Here is a 21194-nt window from a genome sequence, read left to right on the forward strand (position 1 = left end):
TGGTTACGGTCCTTTTCAACCCAGGCCATTCTATGATCCCACGATTCAACTCCTCCAGCCCCCGGAGTGGGGAGAAGGGCTTTATGTGCTTCATCCGGAGGGCACCCAGATGTGCACGGTCGGGTCAGGAACACACAACCCGTGTGCTCGGAGGTGTCCGCCCCACCGCTCCGAACCCACCGCCCACCTCTCTGCCATCCCCGCACACAGCTCCGAGTGGGACCGGCAGATGAGAGCACTGCAGCCATGCGGGAGGGCCGGGTTTGTTTAGTCTGGAGCAGAACAGGATGGGGGGAGACAGCGCAACCGCCCTCCAACGTGCCTTGGGGGGGGAGAGGAGAACCCTGCTCCTCTCCGTCTGCTGTGGGTCCTCTTGGGGGGCTGGGAAAGCACGTAGAGCCCGGAATTGGGGCTTTTTGCTTTTGTTTTTCAATGGCACCGTCGCTGCAAACTTGGGGCAGTGCTGCACCCCAACGTCGGTCTGCAGCGGGGGGAGATGAGGGGCACTGCTGCCTGCAGAGCTGGGGCTGCCCCATCCATGTTGGGGGGGTCTTCCAATCCAATAATTGCCCCAGAGAGGGGCTGGGGGCCATGGGAGTGAAGGAGGCAGGTGACAATGTGGGGGCACAGCCCTGAGGGGGGCACTGAGGGGGATTGGGTGGTGCTGGGGAGAACTTGGGGGGGGCACCGATAGGGGCGGGGGGCTGAGAAATGGGGGGCAGCGAAGAGAACTGGGGGGCACTGAAAGGGGCCGGATTGAGGAGGATTGGGGGGGACTGAAGAGAACTGGGGGGCACTGAGGGGAACCGGTGGGTGATGGGGAGAACTGGGGGGCACTGAGGGGGGCTGGGGGGGGACTGAGGAGGGGGGTGAGGAGAACTGGGGGACACTGAAAGGGGCCGGATTGAGGAGGACTGGGGGGTGCTGAAGAGAATTGAGGGTCACTGAGGGGAACCGGTGTGTGATGGGGAGAACTGGGGGGGACTGGGGGGACACTGAGGAGGGGCGTGAGGGGCTGAGGAGAACTGTGGGGCTGGAGATTGAGGACTGGGGTACACCGAGAAGAACTGGGGGGCACTGATGGGGGAGAGGAGATGAGAAGAGCCGGAGGGGGGGGGCTCATGGAGCCGAATGGAACCGAATGGAACCGAACGGAGCCCCGCGGCCGCCGTGCCGTGCCGTGCCGTGCCGTGCCGTGCCAGGGGGGCAGTCGGTCGGTCTGTCGTTCGGTCGGTCGGGGCAGGGCGGCCCGGTGCTGCCCGGCTCCGTGTCTGGGCGGTCGGGGGCGGAGGCGCGGGGGCGGGCGGAGGCGCGGGGCGCCCATTTTGTCGGTGCGGCGTCGGAGGGACGCGGGACGCGGGAGCATGGCTGTCGGTATAGGAAGTGTCTCGGTTTTTTTCCTCCTTCTTTCCCTCCTCTTCCCCCCCCCCCCCCCCTCCTCCTCTCCTCTCCTCCCGCATTCAAAAACTAATACCACCCCCCCCCCCGGTGCGAGCTCCGGTAAACAGCGGTTGTGGGTGGGGGGGGGGGGTGCAGGGCGGTGCTGCCGCGTTCTTCCTCGAGATCCAAATCGTTATTATTTCGTTTCTCATTTTTCCCCCCTTTTCCCTTTATTTTTTTTATTATTTTTTTTATTATTTTTTATTATTTTTTTTTCCCCCCATCCCCCCCCCTCCCCCCCAGTCCCCGTTGCTCTGCAGAACATGGCGGCCCCCCGCTCCGCTCCGACCCGCGCTTTAAAAATAAGCCGGGCTGCCATTTTTGTTTTCCTTTTGTCTGCGAATTTTAATAAAACCGTCTGAGAATGTGGGAGAGGCGGCGGAGGGACACGGAGCGGGGCCGCCCCCCCCCCCATCCTCCCCATCCCCCCCATCCCCCCCTTCTCCCTTCGGCCTTTTTGTCTGCGGAGGTTCCCCCCCCCCCCAGGCAGGAGCAACTTCACTCCGCGCCCAACTTCGCTCTCTCGTTCTGCTTTCGTGCTTTTGCCTTTTTTTTTCCCCCCCATCTATTTATTTTCTCTTCTATTTTCTTCTCTTCTTCTCACCCCCCCCCTCCCCGGGGTTGTGGGGGGGGGCACCCCTCTGCGTGTGCCCCCCCCATCCCTCCCAACCCATTAGGAGGAGGAGGAGGAGGAAGGGAGGAGGAGGAAGAAGAGGTGGGGGGGTGTTGGTTGGGGGGGGCTGCCAGGAAGATGCCCGCTTTGCTGGATTCTGTCTTTTTCTTCCTCCGGAGGGGCTGATGGAAAAGTTAATTGCAGCCGAACGGCCCCATCCGTGCGGTGCTAGGCGAGGAGCGGCGGATGCAGCGTGGGGGCTCGGCTGCCTTTCTCTCGGTCGCTTCTCCCTCCGCTGCTTTTCTCTTATTTCTGATCCGATCCCCCCCCATCCTTTCCTCCTCCTCCCGCTTTCTTTCCTTTTATTCCTCACATTTTTCTGCCTTCCTTTTATTTTTACGGGCCTTTCATCCTGCACGGTGGCGGTGCTGTGTGTGTCGGGGGGGCTGCTGCCTGCTTTCTTTATTTATCCCCCCCCTCTCGTTGCTCCCCTCCTTTTTTCCTTTCCCTTCGTCTCATCCCCTCCCCATTAACTGCATTTTTGTTCGGTCTGACAGAGCCGGCTGAGGGTTGTTGGTTGGTGAGGAGGGGGTGATGGTGGTGGTGGTGGTGGGGTATATTATTTTACATGACGCTTTGGCAGCTTTATAGAGGGGACCCACATCTCCAGCAGCAGCAATGCCCGGAGAGCTCAGTGTCCTCCTGCACTCATAGGTTTGGCTGGGGATGCTCACATCCGTATTTATACATCTATCATCCCCAGCCACGCCGGCGGCGAGCTGCGGTTTGGCCTTGGATCCATCCCCAGGCCTTTTTTCTCCCTCCTGTGCTATGGGATGCTCTGCATGGGGACGGCGGGGCAGGCTGCGCTCCCAGCCCTCAGCAAGGCCTGGGGATGGAAACCAGATTGGAGAGGAGAGGAAAAAGTTTCGGGCCCCCTCCTGGTGTGCAGCCCATAGGGTGGATGGGGGGTGGGTGGCTGGGTGGGTGCAGGCCCTGCTGGCAGCGCAGACTGGGGTGAGTTGGGGGTGAAAACAGCTTTTCTTTTTGTCTGCTTTCAGGAACAAACCCTCCGTTCCCACGGGTCGGGTCGGTGGGAGCCGCTCCGCTTTTGTTCCTCCGTGTGTCTGTGTTTTTTGGGGTGTGTGAAGTTGTGCTCCTTGTCCCCCCGTAGAGAAACGCCCCGCGTGTGGCACCGGCTCCCAGCTAGATCTGGAGATGGACGCGGAGAAGGGGAAGCAACGCCAGTACTCCCAGAGGTGGGCACGGAGGGAAGCAAACCGCGCTGCAGCAGGGAGAGCCCCCCACGGGGCTGCCAGCTGGGTCGCCTGCATGGGGGTGTGGGGAGGGGCTGCCAGTGGGTACACAGGGGTCCCACTCACCGCATGAGCCCCATCCCCATCTCCGTGTGCTGCTCTGCGCAGAGCAATGCGTTCTCCCCCATAGAGTGGTGGCTGGCCGTGCCGTTGTGACAAGTGCATGTGTGCGTGGGGTTGGGGCAGTGGGCTTGTTGGGGGGGGGGGAGGAGCTGCTTGCTGCCTCCTTGCCTGGCCTTGGGGCAAAGCTCTGCTTCGCCGTCGCGCTGTCGCTGCTGTCACGGTGCCGTGTGGGTGCTGGGTTGGCAGTGTGGTGTTGTGGGGTGCTGGGGGTTCGGTGCCCGCTGTCCCTGTTCGATGGCACAGCTGGGTCCACACTGTGCTGCTTTGCCATCTACCTGGGCAGGTGAGCTCTGCCCCCACCTTCAGGGGCTGTGAGCCAGGTGCTGCCTGCCAGGTCCCGTGCTGCCTGCTCCCCGTTTCGGTCTCCAGGGTGGCTTCGAGGGAAGCAGTACCTTCCATGGCTCCTTCCATGCCCACCCTTTGCACCGCTTCCTTCCCCCTCTACCTGCGGGGCAGCTGGGGACCTCACCCTGGGCAGCAGTGCAGCCCTTGGGTCCCACATTCCATTTGGGATCCCGCTCTCTCCTCGCACACTGGGGCTCTTGTGGCATTTGGGGCCCTGCAGGCAGGATGTGGGTCCGACTCCATTCCCAGAGCAGACCCCTGTGGTGTGGGCACACACCCGGCTCCTTGCACCCCTTCCCTCGGGGCCCCGTCCTGCACCGCCACCCCTTTGGGATGGGCTTTCTGCTCCAGCTGCCGTTGGCTTTCAGTTGATTTTGCTCGGGGAAGGAAATCTGAATGAGAAACACCAGTTAGAGCCCTTCGGGGGGCGGAAACGTGGGGTTTAATTGGTTCCATCTTGGGTGAATTCTTCTGGCACACTACGCCTCGGAGCCGTTCACGGGGATTTCTGAGCCTCCTGCCCCGGGTTTCACGTGTTGTTTCTGCTTTTCCCGGCTCACGTTCCTTCTGCTGCCTTCTGCCTTAGGGTAAATTCTTCCTGCTAAGGAAAAGCCGGGCCTGTGGGCACAGAGCCCACGCGGGACGGTCCCTGGAGCTGGCAGCAGGACGGTGCGTTGTGGCACGGGGAGCCCGCCTGGGCACGGCACCGCAGCCCACGGGCCTGTGGGTGGCTTTGATGCTGCTTCCCACCCGGCAGCTCGGGGCTGGGGATTTTGCAGTCGGGCTTTTGGTTTCTCCTGTAAAGCTGCTGCAGGATGGGGTTGCTTGCAGGCAGCCTGATGTGCAATGGGTTCCGACCGGTGCCGGCTGCGTGCTGGAAGGTGGAGATGGTGCAGCCGTGGCAGGGCTGAGATGGGGCGAGAAGGCTTTGCGCTTTTGGGGGAAGACGCGTGCAGGAGGAGCTTGGTGGCATGAGAACAGATGGATTGCTGACAAATGGGACGGGATGAGGGGCCATGGGGGGCACGGCGGTGCCAGTGCCACGTCCCCACGTCCCCTCCTGATGTGATGGCGGTGAGCGCCCTGAGCTCAGGGGCAGCCGCAGACACCGGGCCCTTCGCTTCCTCCTGCTGCAGTCTGAGGCTGTCTGGGCTCCTTGTGCTGCCCAGCACTGGGTGCTGCTTCCTGGCGCTGCCCTGCGCTTGCTGCTCCGTGCCCAGCTTGCTCCTGATGGACACTTGTCAGCTGGGGACCCTGCTTGGGAGAGCGAGGCTGTGCTGGTGGCTGCTGGCTTCTTGCTTGGCCGTTGGCACCCCGCGCTACCCAGGCATGCGGCTGGGCTCACCCCGTCCCCTCCCTGCCTCCCCGTGCCCCATGTGCTGCCCTACCTGTGCCAGGTGGGCCCTGTGGTCGCTTGCTGGCCCTGAGGGGCTCAGCGGCGCCGGTCCTTGGGAGCGACCCCTTCTTGCAGCGGTGCCGTGCCGTGTCCGTGAAAAGAATCTCTTGTTTCTTTTTATTTCAGCCAAGGCGAGACAGAGAGGGCTGCCAAAGTAGAGACGTTCCCTAGAGAACTGTAGCTTGACTTAGCGGCAGTTTGGTAGGAAGTTGGAAGGCTATAGTGAGCTGCGGGGCCTGGCGCTCGTACCCACCCGTGCCATCATCTACCTCCATCAATCTGGAGCCTCATCGACACGTCTCCCCAGGCAGCTGCGGCCATCTGGCTTCTGAGGCCAGCCTGTGAGTACCAAACACGGCGTGCACCATGTCTTGTCTGTGCCGGGCCATCGCCGGGCCTCGCTGCAGCCGCCTGCGCTCCCCTAACCCTGCACACGGCGCCACGACGCCTCTCCCTTCCCCGTGCATCTGCTGCTTGCTCTGTCCACCTCCCTCCGCTTCCTTCCCCACCTGGGAGCTCTGTGCACCCATGGAGCTCTGCTGGGTGTCCACGATGCCGCCTTGGGCTCAGCAGCACCTTCTCCATCCCACAGGGCACACAGCCGGGGGGAGACGTGCTGCGCCATTCCCCACCCTTCATCATTTCCATTTTAATGGATTTTTCTTTTTCTTTTTTTTTTTTTTTTTTGCTGTGTGTCAGCTTCCATTTTTCATAGTTAGCTGAGAATCTAGAAAAAGGGACTTTATGTATTTTTCCATCTGCTTTATATCCCCTCTGGCCCCTTCCCCCGCCGTCCGAGCTCAGCCCTGGGAGGGGGGAAGCAATTCCCCCTGTGTTCCAGATGAAACACTGCACAATTGATGAGATGAAGCTGGGACAGGAGCATGGATTTTTTTGGCTGTTTCTTTTCCCTTTATTCTGGGCAGGTTCTGAATACAGTGGTTGTGGCAGCTTCAGTGTTGAGCTCCTGGGGTGGGAGTGGGGGGCTGCAGCAGGTTGTGCTCCTCTCCCCCCCACAGCTGCAGGCTGTGCCGGGATCTTCCATTTCTTTGAGCAGATGGGGTGGGCAGAGCTTTGTGTGGTCCGGGATGGGGACACAGGGCACCTGCTGCGAGGGCAGAGCAGCGGCTCACTGGGTCTGCTCCAAAAAACCTTTTCTAATCATAGCTCTGGCTTCCTGTTTTCCTGCTCTGGCCAGGCAAGGATCGAAGGGGCACTGCAGCTTCCCACGCTGTGGGGCAGCCGCTGGACGAGCCGTGGTGGCAAAGCTTGGGCCATGGTGGTGGAATTTGGGCTGTGATGGTGGAGCTTGGCCATGGTGGTGGGATTTGGGGACCATAGTGGTGGGGTTCAGGCTGTGGTGGTGGAAGGATTCGGGTTGTGCTGGTGGTGGGGTTCAGGTTGTGATGGTGCGAGGATTCTGACTGTAGCGGTGGGATTCTGGCTGTGGTTGTGGAGCTCTGAGCCATTATCATGGGATTCAGGTGGTGGTAGGATTTTGAGCCATGGTGATAGGATTCAGGCTGTGATGGTAAAGCTCAGGCCGTAATGGTGGGATTCAGGCTGTGATAGCAGGGCTTGGACCGTGGTGGTGGGATTCAGGCTGTGGTGGTGGAGCTTAGGCCATAATGGTGGTGGGATTCAGGGCCATGGTGGTGGGTTTGTTGTTCTGGCAGTTGCAGGAGAACTCCAACCTGGGGATATCAGGGTACTGTGCTCATCCCAAGCCGTGGTACAGGCGTTGTAAGCAGTGGGTTGTCACCTCTGACAGCATTTGCTGGCACAGACTGGTGCAGGTCCCCTGTGACTCTGTGCATGGCTCTGCTTTCACAAGAGAGGGCTGACCCCAGAGGAGGGGATGCTCAGAAGTGTTTCTTGGGGGTATTCAGATGCAGGTGCCTCGAGCTGCCAGAGCCTGGAGCTCTGTTTGAGGTCCTGATTGAGGTTCCTAATGAGCAGCTCCCATCCTGCCCTCAGCTCCAGCTCCTTGGGGCAGGGCTGCTGCTCCCAGGACATCAAGCTGCTCAGCACGTGCCATGCAGGTCAGCAGGTCCCACTCTGCACCTCGCTGTCCCTGGCCTCCCTGCCCTCTGTTCTGCAGGGAGCCGGTGCCGATCTCGGGCCTGGTTCTTCCTGGTGCTGGCTGTGGTGGGGATGGGTCTGTGCCGTTCTGGTTTCTCCCTCCGTGTCCTGGTTTCTGCTCCAAATGGAGGTCACCTCCCTGCAGCTCTGTCACCTGCTGAGCTTGGGAAGGTGCCCAGGAACTCTTTCCTTCTCATGGAGCTGCACACAGACATGGGGGGTCCCAGCTGCTCCCAGCTCAGGGTGCAGACAAAATAACCTGCTCAGTGCCTGGTGGCAGCTCTGGCTGAAGCAGCACTGGGTGCTGGGTGAGGAGGAATCAGGAGCACTGGTGCCTCATTGTGCCCCGCCAGCTCTGGCAGTGATGTGGGCAGCAGTGATGCCTGCTGATGTCAAGCTGCTCCGCTGCCATCGTTTTCTTGCCGTCCCCTCTCAGATGTTTCCTATTAACTTAGAGATGGATTTTAGGATTCATTTTTCCAAAGTATTTAGCGTCTCTATAAATCTCCCAGCCCCTTTGCAAGCAGGGCTTGTCCTGGAGCGAGCTGAGCCGTCTGTGGTTGCTGCAGGTGCCCTTAATGGGGCTCCTCAGGGTCTGTGCGTCGCTGCCGTGCTTGCGCCGTGCTCTGTGTCCTGCAGCCTTCCCCGAGGTGCTGGGGGGGAGCAATGATACCTGCGGGTGTGGGGCTGGGGGAACCCATGGGTGACATTGGAAGCAGCTGTCTCTGCTGTGGGTATGAGCTGCCCAAAGGGCCGGTTGCCCCACTGCACTCTGCTCCTCCGTGCTCCGTCTTTTGGAAGGGTCCTTTTGGAAGTGTCTCCTGGTGGTTGCTGTGTTGGTGTCGGTGTGGCTCAGCCCAGTGGTGGGCCCTGGGGGCTCCTGTTGCAAAGCCCCATGGGGAGGTTGGATGGGGCTGCCAGGCTGCTGCCCCCGTAACCACCATCTTTCCCTGCAGGATGGCGGAGCCTCGCTTCAACAACCCCTACTTCTGGCCGCCTCCCCCCACCATGCCCAGCCAGGTGAGACCACACTCCCTCCCAGCCCTGGGGGAGGAGGGAAAACAGATGGAACGGGGGCAACTCTGATCTCTGCCTCTTTTCCCTGCCAGCTGGACAACCTCGTCCTGATCAACAAAATCAAGGAGCAGCTGATGGCGGAGAAGATCCGGCCCCCACACTTGCCCCCCACTTCCGTGGCCTCCCAGCAGCCCCTCCTGGTGCCTCCCTCTCCAGCTGAAAGCGGCCAGTCCATCATGTCCCTCCCTAAGCTGCAGCAGGTGCCCGGCCTCCACCCGCAGGCAGTCCCGCAGCCAGACGTGGCTCTGCACGCTCGGCCAGCCACCAGCACCGTCACAGGTACCGGCACCGCGTCCGAGGGGACTGGGAGCTGCTTCGGGTCCTGCTTTGGGACCTGCTGCCTGCAGGACACTCAGGTATGGGGGGAGGACGTGGGATGGGCAGCGTGTGCCCCACTGAGATCCACCTGTCTCTGCTGCCAGGGTTGGGGCTGGCATCCCGCGCACCCACAGTCAGCACCTCCGAGTCCAGCACAGGCACCACGACCCCTTCCACACCCACCTCCACCAGCCAGAGCCGCCTCATCGCCTCCTCGCCCACCCTTATCTCAGGAATCACCAGCCCACCCCTCCTCGACTCCATAAAGACAATCCAGGGCCACAGCTTGCTGGGGGCACCCAAGACGGAGCGGGGCCGCAAGAAGATCAAGGCGGAAAACCCTTCAGGGCCACCCGTCCTCGTGGTCCCATACCCCATCTTGGCCTCAGGGGAGACGGCCAAAGAGGGCAAGACGTACAGGTAGGAGGGTGCCTGGTGTGGGAGCCGGGCTGCGACGGTGCTATGGGGTGGAGGGGATGAGGGGTGCAGGGCCCCAGCCCAGCCCCTGTGGGCTCTCCTCGCAGGTGTAAGGTCTGTCCTTTGACATTCTTCACCAAATCGGAGATGCAGATCCACTCCAAGTCGCACACAGAGGCCAAGCCCCACAAGTGCCCCCACTGCTCCAAATCCTTCGCCAACGCCTCCTACCTGGCCCAGCATCTGCGCATCCACCTGGGTGTGAAGCCCTACCACTGCTCGTACTGCGAGAAGTCCTTCCGCCAGCTCTCCCACCTCCAGCAGCACACCAGGTGCCAGGAGGGGCTGTGTGGGGTTGGGGGTCCCCAATGGGGTGGGGTGTGATAAGGTGGGGTGTCCACTCAGCATCTCGTGCCGCCTACCTCGGCGATCTCCAGCTGCAGTCTCCAGCCCATGTGGCTCTTATGAGTCTGTCCAAGGTCTCCTTTACCCCTGTGCCCCATCGCTGGGTCCTTTCTGTGCACGTGGCTGTCACTGCCCAGTCCCGCTTTTTCAGCTGAGCTCAGTGGCCATGTAGGTGCTGGGGGCTTTATAGGTTCAGGGCTGTGGGTTCCAGCCATGCTGAATTCTCTGCCTGACACCTTCCCCTCCCCATACCCACGTCCTGTGCAGAATCCACACCGGCGACAGACCCTACAAGTGTCCGCACCCCGGCTGCGAGAAGGCGTTCACACAACTCTCCAACCTCCAGGTCAGCTGCACCCGGATGACAGTGGGGACAGGGGGCACAGGGTGCCGGGACCCACAGATGGGGGGTGTGAAGCCGGGGGCTCTCAGTGCTCTCCCGGCCCCGTGCCCCCTAACCCAACCCTGTGCCGCTCTGTCAGTCTCACCAGCGACAGCACAACAAGGACAAGCCCTACAAGTGCCCGAACTGCTACCGGGCCTACACGGACTCGGCCTCGCTGCAGATCCACCTCTCGGCACACGCCATCAAGCACGCCAAGGCTTACTGCTGCAGCATGTGTGGCCGCGCTTATACCTCGGTGAGGGGGCTCTGGGGGCCCGGCACGGTGCAGCCTCCCTCCCCCCCCGCCCCACTGCTCACCCTTTGTCCCTCTGCCCATAGGAGACGTACCTGATGAAGCACATGTCCAAACACACGGTGGTGGAGCACCTGGTCAGCCAGCACTCTCCTCAAAGGACCGAATCCCCCGGCATCCCCGTGCGGATCTCGCTCATCTAAGTGGGCTCCATCCCACCCCGCTGCTGCCGGAGGGGGGGGATGACACCGTGTTGCCCCCCACCCCCAGGCCCGGCCTCCACCCTGGGGGCTGCAGGTTTGGTGACATCCAAAGACGGTTTCAGAGCACTTTGAATCTGCAGTTTTCTTGGGGTTGGGGAGTGTTCATGGGGGGGGTGTTGCAGGGGGGTTGTTCTCCTTCGCTCCGCTCCCCCCCACCCTCCGCCTCCCCACATTTTGGATACAAATATATATATATATTTATTGGCCAAGAAGTCGGTGCTGCTAACACAGAAAGTAAATCAGACGCGGAACGGAGCGCAGCGGGCGCCAGACCCCCCCCCTCCTCCCAGCCAGGACTGTTTGGAGCAGAGTAGGGTTTGGGGGGGGGGGTGCTTTGTTTTGGGTTGCGTTTGATTTTATGGACGTTTTCCCCTCTGGGTTTGCTCCCCCCACACCGGACTCCATTGCTGGGAGCAGCCGGGGAAGCGCCAGGGGTCCGCGTGCCTCTGTGTGTACATAGCCCTGTGTACAGAGCCGGGGGGGCCCTGCTCCCCGCAGAGAGACTCGACAGAAACTCATCTATATTATGTACTCTTTGGTTCCGTTTTGGATATTAACTGTGTTATTTTTTATACACTTTTTAAGCCTTAACTCGTTGTTTTGCCAGGGTGTTTATTACCTTCTGTTTATTCATTTGAGTCCCTTCCCCTCCCCCCTCCACCTTTGCCCCCCATCCATCCACCCTCTGGCTCCTTGTTTCCCCCTCGGTGTTGTACGATACTCAATATTGTAACCTTTTTTGTCAGCATGTTAATACTGTGTAAATACGCCTCTTATACACACACTGTTAACGCCTCTCCCCCCCCCCCCCTTTATTACCCAACCCCCCAACCAGCCCGTTTGGGGCCTTTTTTTTTTTATGTTCCTAGCTGGAAATCCAGGCCACGCGTCCCTAGAGCTAGTGATTGCCTTCTTAATAAAGGAGAAAGAGAGAAGAGACACCCTCTCTCCCCACCTCTTCCCTTATGCCCCCCCCCCCAGTGTCTTGCATTGTGGCTCATGGAGGAGATGGAGGGGCAGCTGTGGCCACGGTTGGAAACAGCAGGGACCCCCCCCAGGTCCCCCTGCAAAGCAGCGCCCGTTTGGGAGAGGAAAGAAAACAAGAGAAAAGAATAAAAGAAAAGGAAACAAAAGCTGGGCTCTGTGTGCTGCCACCGGACTGGGGACAAGGCGAGGGGCAGACGGTCACAAAGGTGGCACCTGGGTGGGCTCACAACCCTCATTCCCCCAATGTGGGGATGGTGGATGATGAAGTGGGGAAGGGAGCAGCTCTGGTCTGTTGGGGGGGGGGTGTAAAGAGCTCTGGGAGAGCTGGGACTGTCATGGTGTGAGCACCAGCTCCAGGGCCTCCTCCCCACCATGGCCATGGGCTCCAAGGGTGCCAGCCCCCCCATACCTCCCCCCTTTTGGGACCCCAACCAGGCACAGGGACCTCACTGCTGCTGTGTCACTTCTGGTACCTACTGGGTTCTGGGTGCCAGCAGGGATGTGGGGCAGGGGGACAAACATGGGAACCACCAGCAGCACAGAGCAGCACAGTGTGTGACAGGGGTGTCCCAGTGGGGGGGTGGGAGGTGACACAGACTCAGTCCCTGGGATACACCTCAGTTAATGCAGAGGGAATGGGAGTGTGTGTGAGAAGGAGGCAAAGTATGGGGGGGGGTCAAGTTTTCTTTTTCAGTGTTTATTAGAAACAAAACGGGGGGGAAAAAAAGGGGTTGTGGGGTCTGTGGTTTGGGTTTTTTTTTTTCCTTTTTTTCCTCCTTTTCTTAGAAAGACTGTGGCAGCCGGACACGGCGGTGTGGGCTGAGGGGGAGGGGGGGTCCTTACCTGCTGGGGGTACTGAGCCCCCACCAACCTCTGTCCTTTACTGAGGTGCCCGCTGGGGGCAGTGCCATCTCTGCAGGCACCCCCTCATGTCCACCCCCACACCGGGGCGGGCAGCCGGGTCCTGGCGGGGCCACGCATTAAGGCAACCATCCTGCTGCGCCCCGTCGTGCTGGGGGGAGTTCCCTGCCAGAGTGGGGCCACTATCGCTACGGGCTCTATGTACACACCCCGCAGCCGAGGGGGGGGTTTGTGCTCAGTGATGGGTCCCCCCCCACCCCCAACCAGGACAGGCAGAGCTGAGGGGGGGGCGCGGGTCTGTCCCCCCCCTCCCCACCCGGTGGGAGCATCCGTGCGAGCCGGCAGCGCAGCTCTAGGAGTCCTTGAGCATGCTGATACGGGCGTAGATCTTGAGGGCTGGCCCCAGTTTGATGTTCATGGTGCTCATCAGGTGGTCCTCCTTCAGCAGCAGCAGCGCCTGCCCATCAATCTCTTGTGCACGGAACTCCTCTGCGATCTCCTGGCAGCCTGCGGGGGAAACGGATACAACACAGTCACAGCACGGCCCCGAAGCCAATGGAGAACCTCTGTGGTGTGACCCAAATCTCCTCACCCGGCAGCGAGCGGATGAACTCGTAGACGTCCTCCACGTTCCACTTGCTGGGCTCGCTGGGCAGGAAGCGGTGCCCGATGCCCGCCAGCTCCCTCACGTGCATGTCGGGCAGCTCCATGTCGTGCAGCTCCAGGTCGCGCTCAGCCTGACGCCGGCGGGAGGCGGACGAGCTGGCCGAGATGGGTGACAGCGGCTCCTCGTAGCTGGAGTTGTCCGAGCAGCGGCTCGAGTCCTCCTGGCTGTGGTTGAGCTGCAGCGATGCCGTCACCGAGAGCGGCCCCGAGCCCGGCGGGAGGGACACCGGCGTCTGCGGGACGGAGCCACCGGGCAGCACCGGTCCTGCGCCTCAATGCGCCCCCAGGGTTGGACCCACAACCCCCTCCCCTCACCTGCTTCTTTGTGTCCTTGCTGAGCGTGGGCACTTTGCAGGCGCGGCGGCGGCCGTGGGGGGGCACTCCGGGCTTCTGCAGTTTGCTGCGGTCGGGGTGGAACAGCCCCACGCGTTTGGTGCAGCCAACATTGTACCTGTGGGCAGCGGCGGGGTGGGGGTGTGAGATAAGAGCAAGGCAGGGCTGCAAGTGCAGGGGGCTGGATGTACCCCTTACCTCTTGGCACAGGCCATGGAGCAAAACCGCTTGGAGCGCTTGAATTTGTAGGCGAAGTCAACGCGGCCGCACAGCTCACACTTCAGCTTCGGGGGGGCTCCCTCCTCTTTGGACTCTGCTGAGACAGAGCGGCGGGCGGCTGAGCCGGGGCGGGGCAGGGTCCTCCCGGTGCTCCCAGCCCGGTGTAACCCCTCACCTTGCAGGTAGGGCTCCTCCATCTCGGAGTCCGTGGTGGTGGTGTTGTCGTGCTGCGGGGCACGCTCTGCCAGCAGCTCCTGCGCATACTGCGGCTTCAGGCCCCCCACCAGCAGCGAGGAGCGCCCCACCTGCGGGCGGCTGCGGCGTCAGCGGGGCCGGGGGGCGGCGGGGGAGCGGGGAAGGGCGGCGGGGGGGGGGGAAGGAACGTACAACGTACCGGGAAGGGCTCGGCGCCCTCCTGGATGACGAAGCCCTCGATCACGTGCGTGAGGATCTGCGGCTTCACCACGGCCTGCGGCGGTTTGTTCTCACCATTGTGCGGGGCGGCGCCGGCGACGGTGGAGGCAGCGCTGCCGCTGCCCGAGGTCATGCCGGGGGCGGGGGCGGCGGGCGGCGCATCCACGCGCTCCGCGCCCGGCTCTGCGGGGGGGGGGGGGGTCGGGAGGAGGGAACCGTCAGCTTCCACGCGGCACCGCCCGCCCCCGCCCCGTTGGGCCGCCCCGGGCCCGTTAGGCCCCGTTAGGGCCCGTTAGGCCGCGTTGGGCCGCGCCGCTCGTTGCCGGGCCGCGCCAGGCCCCGCCGCCGCCCCCACACATCGGCCTCACCTGACCGGGCCGCGGCGGCTCCGGGCCGAGGGCGGATGCGGAAGTGAGGTCAGCGCCCACCGGGCCGGAGCGGGGCGGCGCGCACTCACCGGCGGCGCTCAGCGGCGCGGCAGCCCCATGGCGGGACAAAGGCGGCGGCGGCAGCGGCGGCGGCGCGGGGACAAAGGCGGAGCGGGGCCGGGCCGGGCCGGGGCGGCGGCGGCGGCTGCGCGGGGCGGGGCGGGGCCGGGCGCTGACCACGCCCACCGCCACCATTGGCCGCCGCCGCGCGCGCGCGCTCCGCTCGGTGGGCGGGGCTTCGGGGAAGGGGGCGGGGCAAAGCGGGGGCGCGCCCCACGTGACTCAGTTTCCCGCGCTTACCGTGCGCGCCGGCGCGCTCTCCCGGCGGCGCTTCGGGCCCGGGGGGGGGCGGGGGGGCGGCAACGGCGGCGGGCGGAGCGGCGGCAGGAGGGCTCCGGGCCGCGGGAGGAGCGTCACGGCGGGCGGCATCGGCGGCACCCAACGGCGGCTGCGGCGGGACAGCGTCAGCGGAACGGGACGGCAGCCCCCACCCCGTATGTGGGCGGGGGGCGGCAGGGACGGGCCGTGTGTTTGTGTGGGGCACGCGAGTGTGTGACATGTTGGGGCTGGGTGACGCTCCGACACGTGTGTGGGTCAGGTACATGTGAACAAGGGCCAGGAGTGCACTGAGGTGCACGTGGACACAGCCTGTACCTTACACACGTACTGTGTGTGAGCCGTGCACACACATGCAAACACGGTCCAGGTGCATACGGACAGCTGTGTAAGGGCCGTTGCACACACATGCATGTGGCACAACTGGACACGGAGCAGGCAGCAGTGCACAGCTCATGCTCACATGCAACGCTTGCATAGCTCAGGTGTGCACCGGCCGTGCATGCACACACACATGGACCCAGCACAAGAGCTGCACACATGCACAGAGCCAACATGCACACAGCACATCGTGCATGCACCCAAGTGCCCACAGGTGCCCCCCGACCCCCAGCACCCCCTGCTCTCTATGGGGGTCCCTCACCGTGCTGCCCGTGGGCTGCAGCTGCAGGATGACGGCGGAGGCGTGCTGGAACTTGCGGGGTGCCCCATAGCAGCCGGGGTGCCCGTTGGGGGCCGTGCCCTCCGTCCCCACACCGTGGGGGGCTCCTGCTTTGGGCTGTGGGGCAGGGCCAGGGCTGGCAGGGGGCAGCGGCTGGAGCTGGGGGGCAGCTGGGCCCGGAGGGGGCTGCCCACGGGGCGCCAGCTGCTGCTGCTGCTGCTGCTGCTGCTGGATGACGAACTGCTGCTGCTGTTGCATTGGCTTCGGTGGCTGCTGCAGGAACTGGGGCTGCTGCAGCGGGGTGTAGGCTGTGGGGGGAGGTGGGGGGATAAGGCCCAAGGCTTCATCAGTGCTGCCACCCCCAAGCCCCCTCCCTGCGAGGCTGCTCCTCACCCTGGCGGCGTTCGCTCTTGGCTGGGATGATGCTGTCCCAGGGGGTAACAGCAGCACCCTGAGGTTGGGTAACCCCAGGGAGCTGGTGGGTGTTGGGGAAGGGGACAGCCCTCACCCCCAGAGCTGAGCCATGAGGAGGAACCTCCTCCCCCTCTGATCCACCAGTGCTGGCACTGGGGCTTATACAGATCCCCGATACAGATGGGGTGCCCAGAAAACAGCAGGGAGGGCCGTCATTAGGTTTCAGAGTGAATACCTGCTGCCCCTCGCAGCACCTAACGGTGTCCCAGCCCGACCCCAACACGGTGCCTTACCTGGGGTGACGAGTGGGTGGGCGGCAGCAGGGGCAGTGGCAGTGCGGGCCAGGGGGTGGGTGCGGGCATCGGGACCCTCAGCCTTTTTGAGGTGGTCACCGGGGTTCTCGGGTGGGGGGGCCCGGGGAGGGCCGGCCCGTGGAGTGCTGCCAGGGGGCTTCATGGCCAGGGCAGGGAGGTGGGGACCAGCGGGGCGCAGCGCCAGGCTGTGCACCTGCAATGGCAGCAGGTCAGTGGGCTGGGGGGAAAGGGGAATGTGAGGAGCGGGGGAAGAGGGGAGGGCTCACCTGGGGGGTGGCGGGTGGTGGGGCGGGCGGTGGGGCTGGCGGTGGGACAGGTGCAGGGCTCTCGGGCCGGACAGCGCTGACGGGGCCCGTGGGCGTGAAGATGAGCTGGGGGGAGAGAAGGGTGGGTGTGTGTCCCCGAGGGTTGTGGGGGGCACCCTGAGTGTCCCCCCATGTCTTCATGTGATGGCAGAAGTGTGGGACACGTGGGACATTTGCCCACGTCCCTGCTTAGTGCTGCTGTTCCCCATGTCCCTTGGGTGACCCTCTGGGGTCTGGGCACTCCATTTCAGAGTAGCGGCCCTCTATGGGGTCTGGGCAAACACTCCACAGGGTGTAGGTATCCCATGGGATCCAGACACCCCCCTACTATAGCAGGGGGTACCCTCCTGGAGTGGGCTCCAACAGTGAGGGTGAGGGACACCCTATAGGTCTGGGCATCTCTTGGGGTCTCGGTACCACCAATAGGGTGGGGACACCCCATGAAGCCCATGCAGCCCATGTGGACACCCCATGTAGTCTGGGCACTCCCAGGGTGGGGACAGCGGGCACTCTATGGAGACCAAGGATCTCAGAGCAGTGTGTGGTTACCCTGTGGGGTCTGGGCACCCCATAAGGCCAGGGCACCTCAAAGCAGAGCAACATTCACTCTATGGGGTCAGGTGCCCTCTCAGGGGCCTTGCACCTCACAGCCAGGTGATGGGCACCCTGTGGGTCTGGTCACCCCGTGGCAGAGCAATGGGAAATCTAGGCAACTCCCAGCAGCACAAAGGGGTGATTTGCCCTGTGATCTCAGGCTCACCCTACAGGGCCTGGCTACTCCACAGTGAGGTGACAGGAAATCTAAAAGTTATGTAGGCTGTGGTTACCCTGTGGTGGAGTGACGGACTCTGCATGCATCCAGCCCACCCCACAGCACAGCTGTAGGAGCTGTGGGGCAAAGGGGACCCTATAGCATCTGCTTCCTGTGGGTCTGTGCTAACTTTGCATTGCCAACCAGTAGGTCCCAGCTGCCCCACAGTGCCACGGGGCCAAGCGCCTCTTACCATCTGTGCCCGCAGGTACATCTGTGCCTGGCTGGCGGTGAGGGCGGGCGAGGCGGCATTGCCCAGCAGGACAGCTTGCTGCGCGATGCCCGATGCCCCGGGGTTGACGCTCTGTGCCCGGTTCAGGAGCTGGGCGGCTGCTGGCGACGTGGCCAGGTTGATCTGCAATGGGACAGTGGGTTTTGGGGCCGGGGTGAGGGCTGCGGGGCGCTCCTGGCGAGCTGGGGACTCACCGTGGGCTGCTGCACAGGCGCCTGCTGCGTGCCATTGCTGCCAGAGGAGCCGCTCTGCCTGTTGGCTGCCAGGCTGGCCTGGGGATGGGAGCAAAGCATTGCGTGTACATTGCACTGCGGCACCTATGGGTGACCCCAGGGAGGGTGTGTACCTGCTGCACGGCCGCCAGGCTCTGGAGCTGGGCGCTGGTGAGGTGCTGCTGCTGCAGCGCAGCTGTCTGCAGCATCAGGTGCTGCTGCTGCGCGGCGTACATCTGCTGCAGGTACTGCGCCGCCGTGTTGGGCTGCCGGTGTAGGGCCTGCTGGATCACCTGTGGGGCAGCAGCGGGGCCGTGGGACACAACACACCAAGGCCACTCGCCCTGAATGCTGCTCTGCCTCATCCTTTAAGCAGAGCCTCCTAATGCACACAGCGTTCCTGCTCCAATGGGAGATTCAAGCACCCCAACCACGGTCCCGTTTGTAGGGTGGCGGGTGGGATCAGGGTGTGCATTCAGCCCTACCTGGACGGTCTGGCGGTCGGGAATGCCGCTGTAGACAGAGATCTGCGGTGCAGGTGGGCGCGTGGTGCCGGTGCTGCTGGGCGTCGTGCCGGTGCCGCCAGCGCTGCTGGAGGGAGGAGGAGCCGGGACCTGCTCGTTCTCCATGGCAGTGGCAGGGCCACGCAGGGTGGCTGGAGTGGCCTAGAGCTGGGGGAGAACATGGAGGTGGGCATGGGGGTCCCGTGGGGTGGGGGGCACAAGGGTGGTAGATGGGAGAGGCCCTGCGTGCCCCCAGCCGACCTGTGCCCGGTGCAAGTGGCACTTCAGATCCTGAGGGAAAGGAAGGAAGTGTGGATGGATGGACAAAGGAAGGATGGACAGACAGGGATGGAGGAAAGGGATGAGGGGAGGAAGTGAGGGATGGAAGGAAGCAGGATGGACAGGATGATGGATGAGGAAGTGCAGCCAGGAAGGGCAGAAGGAGGAAAAAGATGAAGAGAAGAAGGGAAAGAAAGAAAGGAAAGAAAGGAAAGGAAAGGGAAGGAAAGGGAAGGAAAGGAAAGGAAAGGGAAGGGAAGGGAAGGGAAGGGAAGGGAAGGGAAGGGAAGGGAAGGGAAGGGAAGGGAAGGGAAGGGAAGGGAAGGGAAGGGAAGGGAAGGGAAGGGAAGGGAAGGGAAGGGAAGGGAAGGGAAGGGAAGGGAAGGGAAGGGAAGGGAAGGGAAGGGAAGGGAAGGGAAGGGAAGGGAAGGGAGGAAGAAAGAAAGAAAGAAAGAAAGAAAGAAAGAAAGAAAGAAAGAAAGAAAGAAAGAAAGAAAGAAAGAAAGAAAGAAAGAAAGAAAGAAAGAAAGAAAGAAAGAAAGAAAGAAAGAAAGAAAGAAAGAAAGAAAGAAAGGGGAATGGGCAAAGGGAAGGATGGACAGACAGATGAGGACACAAGTATGAAAGGGATGGATAGAGGGATGGGTGGAAGAAAGGCTGGATACATGGAGGTAGAAAAGGCATGAAGGAATGAAAGAGGATGGAAAGAGAGGAAGGGAAGGTAGAACAGATGGAAAGAACGAGGGGACAGACAGAAAAGACAAAGAGACAGAGGACAGAGATGGGAACAGGCAGGAAAAAGATAGAAGGAAGCAAAGAGGAAAGAATGAGAGATGTAGGGATGGGGTGAGCAGAAGGACAAACAGAAGGAAATAGGGAGGGGGGAAAGGACAATAGGGGACAGAATGACAGACAGCAAAGGAAGAAATAGAAGGATGGACAGAAGGATGGGAGGAAGGACAAAGGGAGGGAAGGAGGATGGATGGGAAGATGGATGTAAAGTTTAAAGGGACGAAAGGGAGAAGGGAAGGATGGACAGAAGGGAACAGGAAAGCAAAGGAGTGAGGGGAAGATGGACGGACGGATGACAACATAGACAAAGAGGGATGGAGGGAGGGAAGGGTGGACAGAAAGATGGAAGGAAGTGGGAAAGGTGAGGAAGGATAGACAGAAATACAGAAGGAGGGAGGATGGACACAAAGAAGTAGGAAATGGATAAGGGGACAGGAAAGATGGGCTGAAAGGAGGACAGGAGAAGGAAAGAAGTGTAGGGAGGGATGTGCAACAGGATGGACGGGAAGAGGAAAGGGAGTGAGGAAAGGGATTGAAGGGTGTGAGGGAAGGACGGAAGGATGAGGACAGGGATGGAGGGGAAAGCTCTGTGTGCTGAGTGCCACTGGGGGTTGGAGGTGAGCAGTAGAACCACCACCACCATCACTGCAAGGGCCGTGCCCACACTGCCAGGCTGCAGCCCAGCACCCAACGGCTCCGTGGGCACCACAGAGCTCCGGTAACCAGCAGGAACCCCACGATGTGCCCCCACGGAGGGTGTCACAGCCAGCACCAGGGACAGCAGCGCCGGGAGCCCACCATGGACAGCAGCCGCGGTGCCCACAGCGGGTGGTCGTGGTGGCAACGCCAGGAGACCCCCCCGGACACGGCCCGGCCCCGCGGGGACACACACGGCACCGGGCTCCGGTAGCGGCACGGCGGGACACGGCAGCGAGACGGCACCGAGTTACACGGCGTGAGGACGCGGGGTCACATCCCCGGAGGGCGCTGTGGTGCCACGCACCGGCGGGACGGGCCCCACGCTGGACGCGCTGCCCAAACGCCGCCCGGTGCCCGTGACACCCGCCGCGCTCCGCTCTCAGCGCCGCGGGGCCGGGCCGTGCCGTTATCCCCGCGCTGTGCCGTGACATCCCGGCGCTGTCCCCACGCGTGGGGCCGTGACGGAGCTACGCGCAGCGCGGAGCTTCCCCGCCGCTCCACGTTCATCCCCGCGTGCGGTACCGGGGCGGTGCCACGCGCGGCGGGTCCCGCGGCCTCGAACCCGCTCGGGGCGGAGCTGCCGGTTGTTCCCCGCAGCCCCGGGCCGGGCTCAGCTCTCAGCTCTCGGCTCCCGGCACGTGTTGGGGCCGCGCGGGGCCGGGCCGAGACTCAGCCCGAGGCGGAACCGGAGCGCGGGGAGCAGCGCGGGGAGAGCGGCGGGACCGGAGCGTCCGGCCCCAACAGCCCCAACAGCCCCAACGCCCCGCGGTGACCGGGAAACCGAGGCACGGCGCGCGCGGACACCCGACACCCGGACGCGTGCGCGGCCCGGCCCCCCCGCACCGCCCCCCCCCGGCCCAGACAAAGCGGCGCGGCCCGACGCTCCGTTACCTGCGGCCCCGGGCCCGGCTCAGCCCGCCATCTCCGAGGCGCCTCCCGGGGTTGCGGCCGCGCGGGGCCGGCGGCGCGGGGCGGGGCGGGGCCACCGGGGGGGGCGGGGTCAGCGCGGGGGGCGGGGCCTCAACCTCAACCTCCTCCATCCCGACGGGGCGGCGGCGCGGCCATCGCTCATTTGCATTGCGCCGCCAGTCACGTGCGCGGCGCGGCCAATCGGAAAGCGGGACGGCCAGCAGGCCACGCCCACGGCGCCCGCGGCTCGAGCTCGTCATGGCAACAGGGAGGGGAGGGGCGTTGCCATGGCAACGGGGGAGGGGCTGCCCCGGAGCTGCCCCGGGAGGGGGCGGGGCCGGAAACGGGAGAGGAGACAACGGGGGGGATGGGGGGCAGGGTACGGT

At 63.1% G+C, this 21194-nt stretch overlaps 2 protein-coding genes across 16 annotated transcripts; one reads left to right on the forward strand and one right to left on the reverse strand.

The window, feature by feature from the left end:
* The first annotated feature begins 204 nt into the window (after window positions 1–204).
* On the forward strand, window positions 205–11566 carry ZNF362 (zinc finger protein 362). Of its 10 annotated transcripts, none has more exons than XM_085508867.1 (10): window positions 1331–1374; window positions 3115–3142; window positions 3228–3312; window positions 8272–8335; window positions 8425–8671; window positions 8815–9130; window positions 9235–9459; window positions 9800–9878; window positions 10015–10173; window positions 10257–11566. In XM_085508867.1, the coding sequence occupies exons 3-10, from the start codon at window positions 3272–3274 to the stop codon at window positions 10371–10373; spliced, it is 1248 nt and encodes a 415-aa protein (XP_085364993.1). In that variant the 5' UTR covers window positions 1331–1374; window positions 3115–3142; window positions 3228–3271; the 3' UTR covers window positions 10374–11566. The 10 variants fall into 10 exon arrangements, with proteins under 10 accessions (XP_085364994.1, XP_085364989.1, XP_085364993.1 ...); XM_085508864.1 differs by having other exon boundaries at window positions 1331–1370; XM_085508868.1 differs by lacking the exons at window positions 1331–1374; window positions 3115–3142 and adding an exon at window positions 205–363.
* Window positions 11567–12096: 530 nt separating this feature from the next.
* Window positions 12097–20931, reverse strand: PHC2 (polyhomeotic homolog 2). 6 transcript variants are annotated; one of them, XM_085508861.1, is made up of 15 exons: window positions 20791–20931; window positions 18112–18297; window positions 17761–17919; window positions 17609–17686; window positions 17376–17537; window positions 16333–16437; window positions 16046–16259; window positions 15321–15646; window positions 14642–14789; window positions 13894–14096; window positions 13675–13804; window positions 13479–13593; window positions 13263–13398; window positions 12874–13123; window positions 12097–12788 (listed from the first exon to the last, which is right to left on the reverse strand). In XM_085508861.1, exons 2-15 carry the CDS (start codon window positions 18253–18255, stop codon window positions 12634–12636), a joined length of 2325 nt encoding a protein of 774 aa, XP_085364987.1. In that variant the 5' UTR covers window positions 18256–18297; window positions 20791–20931; the 3' UTR covers window positions 12097–12633. The 6 variants fall into 6 exon arrangements, with proteins under 6 accessions (XP_085364987.1, XP_085364985.1, XP_085364986.1 ...); XM_085508859.1 differs by having other exon boundaries at window positions 12874–13180; XM_085508860.1 differs by having other exon boundaries at window positions 13479–13596.
* Window positions 20932–21194: the final 263 nt, after the last annotated feature.

This window comes from Coturnix japonica, chromosome 9, assembly GCF_054131305.1.
Source record: "Coturnix japonica strain WE chromosome 9, WE-NBRP24, whole genome shotgun sequence".
Lineage (NCBI taxonomy): Eukaryota > Metazoa > Chordata > Aves > Galliformes > Phasianidae > Coturnix > Coturnix japonica.